We start from the raw sequence: 15,543 nt of genomic DNA, 5'->3' as shown, positions 1-15,543 counted from the left end.
AGACCGTTGAATGATAAATGAATTACATTTAGATGGAGGATTTATAACCGATTGTTTTGCTATTTGAAAACATTGATGTCAATGCAATAAAAAACATAAATCATTAGGCGTTTCTTAAGATAAAACGAATCAAAATAAAAATGCAAGGTATACACAAACAGTGTTCTAAATATATGTAATTATAAACGTTGTTAAACGAGTGTTCTGGATAACAACATCTTACTTTTTATTACTGGTGTACTTTATTTTTTTCCATTTAATATAATTGAAAATATCTAATTTACGTCTATAATCGAGAGAAGTACATACTGTCAGGTAAAAAAGAATGTATTTAAATATAAAGTATAAAAGAGGGACGAAAGATACCAGAGGAACAGTCAAAATAATAAATCAAAATTAAACCGACAACACCATGGCTAAAAACGAAAAAGACAAACAGACAGTTAATAGTACACAAGAAACAATAAAGAAAACCAAAAACTGAGCAACACGAACCCCACCAAAAACATCTACAAAGTATTGCATCCTATCTAGGTGAACAAGTCGTAGTGAAATAAGAAAGTATTAATGTATAGAAACATGCTTTTTTTTTAGATATTGTGATTTTGCAATTGCACTAATGTAAAGTATTAAAATTAAAAAATGTCACACAAAAATGCTGAATAAAGACCTCCTTATTTACATTTTTCACGTAAATTTTAAGTAAGCTTTCCTGTTGTGGTATTAATCAGATATTATCTTGTTGTATGATAGAAGTTCTTAATCGGGAAATTACAATGATATGATCAAGGTTTCATCATAATCACTGAATACTCAAAATCCTTTTATAGTTTTTTTCGAATCTCGCTTTGAATAGATTCTTTTAACAGTTTAGACTGAATATTTCAATTATTTTAAACACAACCATTGGGAAATGTTGCGTCTTATCACATCATATAAAAAATATAGTATGAGTAAACACAAGGAGTAAAGTTAAAATGTTCTTTCTCAGTAAAGTTCAAAATAACTTCAAGGCTAATTTTTTTCTATGCATTTTATTGTTTTAACATAATTTCTATTCTCCCGTTTTCTCATATCAAAATTTGCACAGTAAAAAGTAAAATCACAATAATACTGAAGTCCAAGGAAAATTCAAAACGGAAAGTCCCTAATCAGATGACAAAATTACAAACTCAAACACATCACACATATGGACAACTGCTATAAATCTGACTTGGTACAGGCATTTTCTTATTTAACCTGGTTTAAAAGCTAGCTAAACTTCGCACTTGTACGACATTTGCATAAAATGCCATTATATTGACAGCGATGTGTGAACAAAACAAACAGACATAATAGATAAAAATGTCAAAAACAGGTATACAGCAGTCATGACACAAAAACACAATGACGGAATGTATAGGTACAGAACCACGACGTGTCACATGCAAGAGAGAAAAACAAAAAGGCACACAGACAAAGCATATTAACAAAATAAAACATACTTTGCCTATCATTCCCTTTAATTGTTTGCACAAATAATGTGTTTCTCAAGATAAAACGAATCAAAATTAAAGTGCAAGGTGAACACAAACAGTGTTATAAATAAATTTTAAAAATATATATAATTATAAACGTTGTTAAACGAATGTTCTGGATAACACCATCTTATTTTGTTATAATTACTGGACAGGTGTACTCTATTTTTTCATTTAAATCTAATCGAAAGTTAATAATTTACGGATATAATCGAAAGGAGAAAAAAAATGCGCCATATAGGAAATCGGGAACACGGAAAAATCAAAGCTCTGCTTTTACAAAACAGAAGATGAGCTATGATTACCAATGAAACAACTCTCAACAAGAGACCAAATGATAAAGAAATTAACAGCTTTAGGTCACCGTACAGCCTTCAGCATTGAACAAGCAAACACCGCATAGTCAGCTATAAACGGCCCCGAAATCACTAATGTGTTAAACAATTTATAAGAGAAACCTAACGGCGTAATTAATGTACAAACAATAAACGCAAAACAAATATGTAACACAGCAACAAACGAAAACCACTGAATTATAAGCTCCTGACTTGTGACAGGCAAAGTTTGTTTATTGTGTTTTGTTAATTATTATATCTCCTTTTTTGTTTTACTAATAACTTTATCAACTTAATTTGTTTGGCCAATTATTCTCTATGCTTTATTTGTGAAGTCCATTATTCTTTATATGCTTTATTTACGTAGTCCATTATTCTTTATGCTTTATTTGTGTAGTCCATTATTCTTTATGCTTTATTTATGTAGTTCATTATTTTCTATGCTTTATTTCTGTAGTCCATTATTTTTTTCTATGCTTTATTTGTTTGGTTTATTATTTTATGCTTTATTTGTTTGGTTTATTATTTTATGCTTTAATTCTTTGGCCTATTATTATCCCCACTTTATTCTCTATTGCTGTTTTTTTTTTAGGTCCATTATTTTTTCTATGTTTTATTTGTTTGAACCAATTTTCTCTATTCTTTAAAAACCATCAAGACTATCCTTCAATTTAAAAATAGAATTTATTATTATACATATGTTTATACTTGCAATATTTGTCCAGGATGACAAGCAACCAGAAACAAATATTTATATTCATGACTTTGGCATCCGGTATTTTATAATTTGTTTTTTTCCAAACTCTGGATCATATATGATAAATATTCATTCGGTCAGCATCATAAAACGCCCAGCTGATGATACATAATGAAAAGATTTAGCACGTTTTTGTAAACATCTGATTGTATCTTACCAATAATGGTGTATGTTCTATCGAAGGCGAAGTACTGCTTACCAATGTCCGGGTACAACCTTTTTAAAGTTGTTTATTTACTTTTTTTAATCTTTTTAATTTTCTTTTTTAATTTTTTTTTCATTCTCACTTAAAATCGTGTGGTTTACTGAATGAGACCATTCATCTGAAACGTGTTTAAAAATCAAATATATACTCAACATCGTGCTGCTGTACCATACACAGTATTATATTTAGTTTCACTTGTAATAATTTACGGTTTATTTATTCTTTCCCTTTCAAAATGTATTTGTATAAATTTTATCAATTCCATTGACGGACTTTTTATGCATTATTTATTTTATATTAAAAAAGTGAGAACCCGATGTTTTTTTCTATCATTTCTCCTAACCTTCGTGAACTGTCAATACAAAGACAAGGATAATTGACAGTGAGGCAATTATCCTTCAAAGTTCAATTGAAGTGTATGTTAGCAATTATAGACAACATTACCACATTCAACAATGAGAAAAGCCCATAGCATATTAACTTGAATATCCAAATAGTTACGAATAAAAAAAAAAAAAAAAAAAAAATAACCGGGGTAAAGCACGCAGCAATTAATCAATCGACATACACATTATTCACACTGTATTTTACGAGAATTTACTTCCTAAATGTAATAGTGAAGTTGTGTGAATGAGAAATGTGTTTCCTTCGTTTCAATTGATTTTCACCTAACAATAGCAAGAACGCGAGAGGACATCAAGAGAAGAACAAAGTCATTGAAAGACGGATAATATTAGACGAAAAAAAAAAAAAAAAAAACAAGACAAACAGCGTTCGTTTTCTAAATTGATTTGTTTCCTATTTTTCATGTCGAGGCCTTTAATAACTGACTCGTAGATGAAATTTTCAGTATACGATATGTTTTATAATTGAGAGTTAAATCGACATTTGTATTTACATGGCTGCATTTTTGTTGTCGAGTATATATACAGATATAACTAAATTTGAAAAAAAATAAAAAAAAAATAAATGAAAAGTAATTAAAAGTCGTCCAATACGTACTTTGGTGCACTTTACGTGTTTATGGGTACTAAGGATACAAATAAAACATGACGTCGTATTTGAATAAATATAGTGATTGGTCAAAGGCAAATGATAAAGTATTTGATTGGTCTCTTCAGGAATGCTGGTTGTGCTTATTTTTACATATAAATAGACCAGAAAAAACTAAGCCCAGCACATCTTCTCATAGACGCAACATGGGTTTATTACAAGCATTGATTCTTACGGTTATGTTAGCTGGCAGTCAAGGTATGATTTTGTTACAAACACTTTTTTCCTGTTTTACAATTTTCAAACATACATGTATATATGTAAAATCTCGTGCTTAAAGTTCTAAAATACCATATTATGGACTCTTTACTTTTCTGTTTTAAATTTAATAGTTAACAATGATTTCAATGATAATTAGACGGAAATTTACGACAAAAGAGACGATTTTTGTTCCCTATTGTTAGTTTTCCATTTTTAGATAGTGATTTTTTCCTTTGGCACCATCTTACAGTGTTTATATTTCACAGCTCGTTCGCAATGCCCATGTCTGTTGTGACGATTTTGATTTTAACGAACGTAATCTATGTATTAATGGTAAATTATTAAACTAGAGATTTCGTAACAATAAACTACTTAAAACCTTTACTAAATGTTTCCATAGATATAAAGATTTGGTTTTGAAGTTTGGTTGTACATTTGGAAAACTCCTGTCATTGCACAAGGTCATGTTTTTCTGTGACTGTTTATGACGTCTTTACACTAAATCCGTTGGATGTGGGATGTGTACGGATTGATAATTTAGTCTGAGATGCATGCTTTTTTATTAGTTGTTAGTGGCTTTGAACTAGATGTCAGGTAAGCGAGTACCTTCAGATCTGTACCTAGTGTCATTTTGTTGTTGGAATGTACAAGTACCCGGCCACGTTCACTTGTATTTTTGTCCATCTGATGAGTTAAGCCTTTTCAACTGATTTTTATAGTTCGTTCTTATGTTGTACTATTATACCACTGTCCCAGGTTAGGGGAGGGTTGGGATCCCGCTAATATGTTTAACCCCACCACATGATGTATGTATGTGCCTGTCCTTTGTCAGGAGTCTGTAATTCAGTGGTTGTCGTTTCTTTATGTGTCACATATTTGTTTAACGTTCATGTTGTGTACATAAATGATGCCGTTAGTTTTCTTGTTTGAATTGTTTAACATTGTCATGAATGCATATTAGATTAGTTATAGGTGTATTGATGTAAAGTGGTATATATCATTTTATTTGAGTTCAATTACAAAAAAATGCAAATTGACCAAAAAAATATCATATGTTCCCCTAAACAACTGAGCAGTAATTACATGCTCCTCTGAGAACACAGCATTGTTGTGAACCGTTTCTCATTGACCACGTACCACTCCTCTCCGCTGAAGGCATATATAATTAAAGTTTAAGGTATAATGCTGGCTTTCGGAACTGACAAGAATGAGCTCAAGTCGACGCTTATATTTAAATCAAAATACTGAAACAAATGATACTTGATATCTTTTTCCTTTTTGGAATAAACGGATTTAAAATCAGGTGCAAGTAGAAAAGAAACTTCGACAATGATTGACTCAAGACTATCCGTTTATTATTTTAATATTTATAAACAGGATGAGCAACGGTATATCAAAAGACCATACATTTTCTTGATAATATCTTCAAATCAACATACTATTTAAGTCAATAAACAAGATAGCTGTGGTTTCGGAAACTAGTGATATATATATTTTTTAATCTATCTATTTAAGGCCACAGAAATAAATGGTGGGGTGGATGGGACAACGACAATACCTATAAATACCGTAAGTTTTGTTATTAAACTAATTCACAAAACAAAATGTTTATTAGAGATTCCAGATATAAAAAAGAAGATGTGGTATGATTGCCAAGGGGACAACTCTCCACGATTAGAGTCCGAATTAAAAATGATTCCAAACTTTATAAGTTCTATATACGAAATTAAAGTTTATAACATTTGAAGTTCCTTTTACAGATTCAAATTATATATTTATTTTATTATTATATATACATTCAAAATTCCAAATTAAAATCTAAAACTCATTAAATGATATAGTTTTGTTTCGAAAAATTGCAATTTAAAGTGACACATTTATTATTGTTAATATATATAACCGTTGTTTTGTTTAGTGATGAAACAACTAAATGTCATTATAGTATACAAGTATTATCTCGCTCTGTTCAGTCATTAAATCATAACATTTATGTTATTGTAGAGAGCACAGAATACTGCTTTGAAGGCGGAGAAGCAGATCTTGAATGCCCAGACGGCTATTTGATCGATATCAATTGGGCAGTCTACAAATACAGTTATTATCGATACCATCGTTGCAGCGACCCAAATGCATCAGAAAAAGTCAAGGCACTTTGTGACGGATTGAATAGCTGTACATTCACGTGCGATGATCAGTTATTCAATGACACTACGTGTACCAACAGAAACGAGAGATTAACTGTTTGTTATAAATGTGTACCTGGTATGTATAACTAGGTTTAAAGTATTATATAACCCCAAAACACTAATAGCTTTTATTTGTTGTTGTCTTCTATATTTTTCGTCCAACTTTTCTATAACGAGTCTTTTTTGTTTGTATGTAACTTAAATTGAAATTTGCACTGTAAATTAGGACTTGCCTTACAGTTCGGTAATACTTAATTAGTTGTTACATGATGTTGCTTAGTTGTTCTATTTGGTTGTGTGGTTGGGGGACGATGTGACGGGACTACCTTATATAACACACATTATGCAAGAGAGATTACCGATTGAATTTGATATGTTTATATTGAGTTCAATGTTTAACCATTATCAAAATAATTTTAATATTTTCCTTTCATAACTTATTTTTATTCACATTTTTTACAGTTTATAATGATTTTTCAATTTTAAGCTTCTTTATATTAATTTGTATTTGTATGATTTCTATTATAGACCCATGTGACTCGTTTTACTGTGCTAATGGAGCGACGTGTAAATTGGGATCAGATCTAGAGCCCATGTGTCAATGTCTCGGAGACTGGAATGGAACTCGCTGTGATGGTACGTATTTTGTATAAAACCTTGTATGAACCCATGTGTCAATGTCTTGGAGACTGGAATGGGACTGGCTGGGATGGTAAGTATTTAGTCTAAGGTCCTGTATGAACCCATGTGTAAATGTCTCGGAGACTGGAATGGGATTCGCTATGACGGTAAGTATTTAGTCTAAGGTCCTGTATGAACCCATGTGTCAATGTCTCGGAGACTGGAATGAAACTTGCTGTGATGGTAAGTATTTTGACTAATGTATGATATGAATGTTTAAATGTCTCGGAGACTGGAATGGGATTCGCTATGACGGTAAGTATTTAATCTAAGGTCTTGTATGAACCCATGTGTCAATGTCTCGGAGACTGGAATGGGACTCGTTATGACGACAGTTATTAAAACTTAGGTCTTGAACGAACCCATGTGTCAATGTCCCGGAGAATTGAATGGGACTCGCTATGACAGTAGATATTTAGTCTAAGGTCCTGTATGAACCCATTTGTCAATGTCTCGGAGACTGTAATTGGACTCGCTGTGACGGTAAGTATTTAGACTAAGGTTTGATATGACCCTATATGTCAATGTAAACTTAAACAATGCACTTCTTCTCCGACGATCTATGCGTACTTTCATACCTTTATGTTTCCGTTTCATAATTTTTATATTGACTGTATCTTTAAATGTATAACTATATCAAGTTATCGATATTCAGACGCAATTTAACTAATTATTCATTTAAAACCTACATTAAACATCAATATGTCATTTATGTCCACGATTTTTTATTATAGAAAATCCATGCAATGACGTCATGTGTACAAATGGCACTTGTTTGGTGAACGTCACAACTGGTACAGCAGAGTGTTGTTCTACAGAGATGACAGCGGGTAACAATTGTAAACATATTCAAATTATTTAATTTTGGATGTAACGCGTCTTCTGATTGGCTGACGTTGTTTTGTAAATCAGCTCATAGACATAATTTTGCAGTCATTTCTTAAATGTTTTTTTTTAACTCTGCCTTAGTTATATCTACTAAATATTTAAAAAAACTACTAGAGTTCGACATTTTAAAAAAAAATCTACACGAATAAAGAAACAGTCATATATTTACATTGGATTGTTTGTACATACTAAATAAAGATAAAAGTTGTGGTATGATTGGCTGACGTTGTTTTGTATATCAGCTCATAGACATAATTTTGCAGTCATTCCTTAAATGTTTTTTTTTTAACTCTGCCTTAGTTATATCTACTAAATATTTAAAAAAACTACTAGAGTTCGACATTTTTAAAAAAAATCTACACGAATAAAGAAACAGTCATATATTTACATTGGATTGTTTGTACATACTAAATAAAGATAAAAGTTGTGGTATGATTGACAACATGAGACATCTCGTCACCAAAGACACAATGGCAAAAAAATGCACAGCTATAGGTCACATTACAACCTTCAATGTTGGCCAAAGGTATATCCGTCTGACAGGGTTAAAGTTCAATTGACATCGACCGCCATTCTATGAACCATTGTTTATGATTATAGCAATAGGCAAAAGACCCATACCGCATATTACATGTATCACAAAATACGAGTTAAATCTTGTATAGATTATTATACTTATTTACCTTCTTCTATCTACATTATCTTTTTATTTGAATATAGTCGTCGTTTATCATATGATTACTTGTGTCACTTTAGGTTCAGATCCATGCGATGAAGTTATGTGTCAAAACAACGGGACGTGTCTTATCAACCCGACAAATGAGACCGCTCAGTGTTGCTGTGCTGAGGGCTTTATGGGGTCAATGTGTGAAACCCAAGGTAAGGCACTTTTCTATAACTTCAGTTGAGTATTCTATTCTCTTAAAGCCAATTATTCTATGTTCTTGTCCTATTTTAAAAATGCATTAGTCTCTATGTTTTTGCATATTTGTCTCTATTCTTTAATGTTTGGCACATTTATCTTTAGCATTGGTACATTATGCCCTATTCTGTAAACCCCATCAAAACTCTCATAAACATGTAGACATATTCAATGGTTTTGATGACTTAAGATGTAAAGAAAAAAATGTGATAAAATCTATAATATATATAAAATCGTTTAATTATCTTGATTTTTATATTTATTCTGATTACCTTTATAATTATATTACATGTTAATTCAACTGAATTGTTGTTTTATCTGTATCTTTAATCAACAGTTGACGCCTGTACAAACAATCCTTGTGGTAACGATGGTAACTGCAGCGTCAACGCCTTAGGATTAGCACAATGTACTTGTGCAGAGGGATTCAGTGGACCTCGATGCAATGGTATGTTATTTTTATGTTATTGTGCATGGCCTATATGTATTATAATTTACTTGAGCATGGGATGAAATATTTTTGTCCTCCAATTTTTCGAATTTCGGACAGTTTAGATCTCGGTCTAGAAACTTGGCTGTAAATGAACTCATCATAGATACCAGGTCTGGATAAGAATTTGATATTTACGCCAGACGCACGCTTCGTCTACAAAAGACTCATCAGTGACGCTCGAATCAAAAAATGTTTAAAAGGCCAAATAAAGTACGAAGTTGAATAGCATGGAGGACCAAAAATTCCTACAAGTTTTGCCAAATACAGCTATGGCAAATTACATTTAGATATGAATGAAAGAATATGTTCTGTGCACATCACTAAGCAAGCAAACCATAATCACGAACATCAGTATGTTTAATTGTTGTTACCTCTCTCATACGCACTTACTATAATATTTATTTTTTGGATTCAAAACGTCCACAGGGTTCTTTGAATATACTATAAAATAGTACGCTCATCGTGGCATGGTCGCAATATTATTTTTGTAAAAGGAAGGGTAGTTTTAATCTTATAGATACAATTTATAAATATAGAATTTTATTCAACATGTATCTTATAAATGATCTATGAAACACAAAGAAATGCTTACTGTCGAGACTAAAATTATCCAAACAAATAGCTGATAAAGGCGACTGTAATTAGACACTATGTTCGCTATTTTTGAAACAAACCAGACACGTGTATGATAAAACTAAGTATTCATTTTTTTATTTAATATGCTCTTTTAAAGTTTTTTTTTTATATAATTTAGGCCGTCGGTTTTCCTTTTTGAATGGTTTACACTAGTAATTTTTAAGGGCCCTTTATAGCTTACTGTTCGGTGTAAGCCAAAACAACTCCGTGTTGAAGACCGTACTGGGACCTATGATGGTTTACCTTTATAAATTGTGACTTGGATGGAGTGTTGTCACATTGACACTCATACCACATCTTTTTATTTCTATATCTATTGTATTTGTTGCTTTTAGTTGATTGTAATCAGCAGTTACCATGTGCGCCCGGTTTCGAGGAGATACCAGCTGGATCTGGGAACTGTTACTCTATCTGTACTGTAGATTCACAGTCATGGCTTGCGGCTGAGGTACGTTACATTACCGTTTTACCATTTGCTTGGGGACTTCCCGTTTGAATTATTCTGGGAGTTCAGTATTTTTGTGATTTTACTTTTCACATTTTCCTTAGTCATCAACATTATTAAAATTATTAAAATGTTGTTTAGATATGTACAAGCTAACATAATGTAATATAAGCTACAGGGAGAGGGTTGAGATCGTTTAAAACATGCTTAACTCCGCCGCATTTTTGCGCCTGTTTTAAGTCAGGAGTTTATGGCTTTTGTTAGTCTTGTATGTTTTCTTAGTTCATTTATATGTTTGGGAGTTTAGCATGACGCCCATTTTCATTGAACTAGTACACATTTATATTAGACCCACCACCGGGTATAAAATTGCTCGTTGCGTTGAAGACACATTGGGGGCTTCGGCTGTTCTCTGCTCTTACGTCGAGTTGTTGTCTCTTTGACAAATTCACTATTTCCATTCTCAATGTTACATGTATATGTAATTATAAGCACCATCTTTTTTTGTACGTAACATCTTACACAAGCAGTCCTTAGACTTGCCATAGATAGGTTCTGAAGAAAAAGATGCTTACAGGTTATATATATTCTTTTTGTTACTAGTTTTTTTAAATTGTATAAATCAGCATTGATGCTCGTGTGGTTCCATTGTGTACGCGAAGCTGTCGGTTTATTTTCCATGGTCTGATTACATCTTAAATATTTTAGATAAATGAGAATTTTATGATATGTTCATGCAGGCAAAACAAAATGTACCGATATGTACCAGATGAAAAATGCAACCTGAGCTGTCATTTGAAATTGTAGTAATTATAAAAAAAAAATATTGTATTAAAAAAATCCCTGCTTTAAATGTCACTTGTCAATAAATGTGTTTTACAGGTGTTTTGTCTGTCAATCAATGCCACGCTATGGGAGCCTAATGACGCTGCAGAAGTCACGAGCATGGTAGCAGTATTACAAACTCGCGGTGGTAAGAATATAATCAGATTCAAAATTAGTGTGAGAATGTTAAATATTATGTGATTAAAATTTTGGTAAACCATAACCTATTTGTTTGAAGTTGAGGCTCGTCCTAGCTTGATCTACCCTAAACTGGAACATCACCAGTGAGAGCTTCTAAAGCTAAAGACAAAGAGTTTTTGTGAGAAAAAGAATTATAAAACTGAATAACAATATATTTTCACAAATAAAATAGTTGCTGAAAGTTGAATTCAAATAATTATTTTTCACTTGTTGTGCACGATCTTGTGGGTTCAATCCTATTTTGAGTCAAACAAAAAGTAACATGAAAACAAGTATTTGGTTTATCGCTTTGAGAAACACAGTATTTGGAAAAAGATTGGTTAACTATGAGCCATTATAATGTGTATTTGTTAGATAGTCTGGATCGTGTTGGTCTAGATCAATAGGTATAGGAAGAAGTGGTATGAGTGCCAATGAGACAACTCTCCATCCAAATAACAATTTTAAAAAGTTAACCATTATAGGTCAATGTACGGCCTTCAACACGGAGCCTTGGCTTACACTGAACAACAAGCTATAAAGGACCCCAAAATTAGCACGTATCAAACTCTAATACCATTCATAATTTTATTCATCGGGAATTAACTTTTTAATGATAATTTAAAAGATATCATGATCCAGGGGGATTCAGAAATTTAAAAAAAAAAAGAGGAGAGGGGTTAATTCTAGAATAAGTGATGATAACATTTTTGAACAATTTTATGGTGAGCGTGAAGAAATAAGATTTTTAGTGACCAAAGGGGCTATTTTGCCCTAACCTGGATCCGCCACTGCTGATGAAAGCCTTATAATTTATTCATGATTGAATTTCTACCTCAGGTTGTTTAAATCAGAGTTTAGAAAACATTACAGTGCTTTTTTTGTCAAATATACTAGGATATTATGAAGAGCGTTTAATTTCACGTACGAATTAACATTTTACTACTGTGTAACAATGAAACACTCTGCTAATTGGAATATATTCGACTACGAAAACTGTTGTATGATGGGACAAAATTGACAATTAAAACAGGGAATGTGTCAAAAAGACCACAACAACAAGATCAAAAACAGCCCAAGGCCATCAATTGAGCTTCATCACATGGTTTGTTTTATGTTTGTTTGTTCGTATACTGTCTTAGTCATTGATTGGATACCCAATCAATTATTTGTTCTAGAAATACTTGTGTTGAGTCAGAGACCTGCATATATATTTCTAAATATTATAATCCTTGTACCTTTGATAACTATTTCTAGTTGAATTATATTATCATTTGCGAGGTGAAGCATTTCTCCTGTCCGTATTACAAGGTCGTGTTGTATTTAGTTTAGGCATTTGATTCAGGTCTTTGACTATTTTAACCTTGCTAATTATTTTGACCAGGTGATTTATTTCTATTTCAAGTTACTCAAGAATACTGGACAGGAGGATTTGATGGAATAAATGAAGGTGTCACTGTAATGGTTGGTTCAGGATCACCTTTCACTCAACCAACTGTTGGTATGTATATATATTTATATAGACATATACGAAATTCAGAAATATTTTAATATACAATTATCATCAAAAATGTGTAAAATATGTATATGACATTTTAAAAAAGCTTATAGAGCAGTAGCAATTTAACGGTGAAATGAATAACATCAAGACAATATATAAAAAAGAAATCACGAAGTCAATCTATAACAAAAAATAGTTATATTACTTGATATTTTAGACAATTCACGTATAACATCATGAATTTGATATTGACTTTTAAAATGTATTTTTCAATATCAGAAACTGAAAGTTATAATAACAAAATTGCAATATTTTGCTCTCAGGTACCAATACTGTTGATAAAGACTGTGTTGAAATCGAGAGAGAAAGTGATGCGACAGGTTGGCAATTTAAATACAGAACATGTACTGCAATCACAAGGAGGTGTATTTGTGAAGCACTGGTAAGTAGAAAATGTACATTAACTTAATAAAATAGTGGGATACAAGGGGAAATTGATATGACTCATTAAAGATCCTGCAATCTTGAGTGATTTTGATTTACAACATGTGAAAATATGAAGATGTGATATGATTGATGATGAGACATATATCAACCAAAATCTAAGGACTAGGATGTTAACAATTGCAAGTGAACAACAGCCTTCAACAATGAGCACAGTTATTGTCGAGTTAGCCATAAAGGGTCCTGGTATGACACAAATGGGAAATGATCAAAAGGAAAAGACCAACGACATGGATAATTATAAGCTACATGTATGTTTCTTCTTAAAAAAAGAATAGCAATTAAAATATCTATATATATCTAAACAAGATATATGATCATAGAATAATAAAACTGGAAAGTTTTAAAACCCAATCAACCAGATAAGACCGTGAAAAACATCTACAAATCACTGAAAAGTCCGTACTTATAGACATATATACATATGTTTATACTATCAAGCTAACTACATAACCCCGGGTCCGAACAAGTTGTGAACTCAACAAAGAGTAGCGAAAATTTGCCATCAACTCCTATTTTATAAATGAATTGAAAATAAAAATATTAAAACGAAAAGCTTTGATTAGTTCTTGACAATGGCTAGGCACCACCTGTCTCTAATTAAACTTCATCACACAAAACAAAATAACACTTTAGTACAATACTTTATAGTAACAACGAATCTCTTGGAGAATAACGTTATTTGATATTTCGAAAGTACAAATATAAGAGACGAAAAACTGGAACTGCTTCGCATAATAACATCCTGACAGATATTGTCAGCATTACTTTTGAAACTTACAATGGAACACATTAACCTTTTTCATAGCATTCAATTTGAAAAACTGGTGTCATTGTGAAACATCAGACAACAAGAAATAGAGAGAGAAAGAAATACAACTTTTTGAAGCAAACAATCTATATTGTTATAACTATTGGTGAAAGAAGTAAAAGGATAATTTTAAAATGTTTATTTTCAGAATCCGTGCCAGCTGTCACCGGCACCATTCCAAGCACCAATCATTCCATTGCCACAAAAGCGGTAGACAGATTCATCATGTAATAATTGTCATTAAAATAGGCATGACTTTTTTGTAGTATATATTGTTCATTTGAAGAAGTTTTCACACTAATGTTCCGTTTAGTTCTGACCTATAGACACAAGTGCATTTAATAAAAAAAAGTAATGATATTTTAATTTATTGACTAAAAAAAGTATTTATTGATAACTGTCCTCAAGTATCATTTGTTTGATATGTTTCTTATATCGTTTTACTTACAATGTGACTATCATCACTGCATTGAATTTTCAATAAATATATATGTTTTATTTGTGTTGTTGTTGTGAATGATTTCTTCTCTTTTTGCAACAAATATGTTGTTGGTACAGCTGACAAAGCCACACATATATTTTTTTTTATATTTGATGTGTCGCAACTCCATATTTGCAATTTTTCCAAAAATAATCCTACATCATTCACGAAAAGACGAAGTTTAAGAAATCACAGTTCTGTTCCTCTCATTTTGGTAATAATATCAAAATGGACGTGGAAAATTTTTTTTCGGTGATACCAATTATTATTTATTAATGAGCGATCTTTAATTTAGTTTCATTCAGAATGTTACTTCCATAAAGTGTTGTATATCAGTCATAAGATGAGGTTTAATAATCTGATATAAATCAGGCGATTAGTTTTCTTGTTTGAATTGTTTTTCATCTGTAATTTTGGGGCTTTGCAGTATGGGATTTGCTCATTGTTGAAGGCTATAGGAGTTCCTATAGTGGTTAACTTCTGCGTCATTTGGTCTCTGGTGGAGGGTTATTTAATTGGCAATTGTATTACACCACATCTGAATTTTAGCAAGAGCAACTTCTTTCAACATCAGTGTTTTTGATGCCACTTACTGTAATGACTCAGTATTTTTTTTTATTATTTAAGGACACAAAACTTTGTTGAACTGAAAGGTATGATATATTTCAGATGATGAACATGTCTAAATATTTCGTCAACTCTGTTGTCAAGAACTGAAACATGTTGATCTGCAAAAAATATAACCGACATTCCTTTGAAATGTTGTCATGGAAAGGTCTTTTCTTTTTCTATATTTATTTATGACATCCTGCAAAACATATATCTATCCGATTAAGTATCCATTTAAATGGGAAAGATACACTTTAATTTACCAGGCATTAGTAGTAGATTAAAGTATTTCACAACTTAAAACTCTTGAAGA

At 31.6% G+C, this 15,543-nt stretch overlaps 1 protein-coding gene across 2 annotated transcripts; it reads left to right on the top strand.

The window, feature by feature from the left end:
* The first annotated feature begins 3,952 nt into the window (after positions 1-3,952).
* On the top strand, positions 3,953-14,638 carry LOC143078362 (uncharacterized). Of its 2 annotated transcripts, none has more exons than XM_076253245.1 (12): positions 3,953-4,065; positions 5,584-5,637; positions 6,070-6,330; positions 6,783-6,890; positions 7,670-7,774; positions 8,580-8,702; positions 9,083-9,193; positions 10,210-10,322; positions 11,202-11,292; positions 12,730-12,825; positions 13,149-13,267; positions 14,289-14,638. In XM_076253245.1, exons 1-12 carry the CDS (start codon positions 4,014-4,016, stop codon positions 14,352-14,354), a joined length of 1,299 nt encoding a protein of 432 aa, XP_076109360.1. In that variant the 5' UTR covers positions 3,953-4,013; the 3' UTR covers positions 14,355-14,638. The 2 variants fall into 2 exon arrangements, with proteins under 2 accessions (XP_076109360.1, XP_076109361.1); XM_076253246.1 differs by having other exon boundaries at positions 3,954-4,065; positions 7,670-7,765.
* Positions 14,639-15,543: the final 905 nt, after the last annotated feature.

Source organism: Mytilus galloprovincialis, chromosome 6, assembly GCF_965363235.1.
Source record: "Mytilus galloprovincialis chromosome 6, xbMytGall1.hap1.1, whole genome shotgun sequence".
Lineage (NCBI taxonomy): Eukaryota > Metazoa > Mollusca > Bivalvia > Mytilida > Mytilidae > Mytilus > Mytilus galloprovincialis.
Note: the sequence above shows the minus strand (reverse complement) of the source record. Positions and strands in the feature narration are given on the sequence as shown.

Bases quoted from the DNA above. Each gene is read 5' to 3' on its own strand.
- LOC143078362 (XM_076253245.1), top strand. From the start codon at position 4,014: ATGGGTTTATTACAAGCATTGATTCTTACGGTTATGTTAGCTGGCAGT. The intron at 6,891-7,669 runs GTACGTATTTTG...TTTTTATTATAG, and splicing joins GAATGGAACTCGCTGTGATG to AAAATCCATGCAATGACGTC. The intron at 9,194-10,209 runs GTATGTTATTTT...TGTTGCTTTTAG, and splicing joins CAGTGGACCTCGATGCAATG to TTGATTGTAATCAGCAGTTA.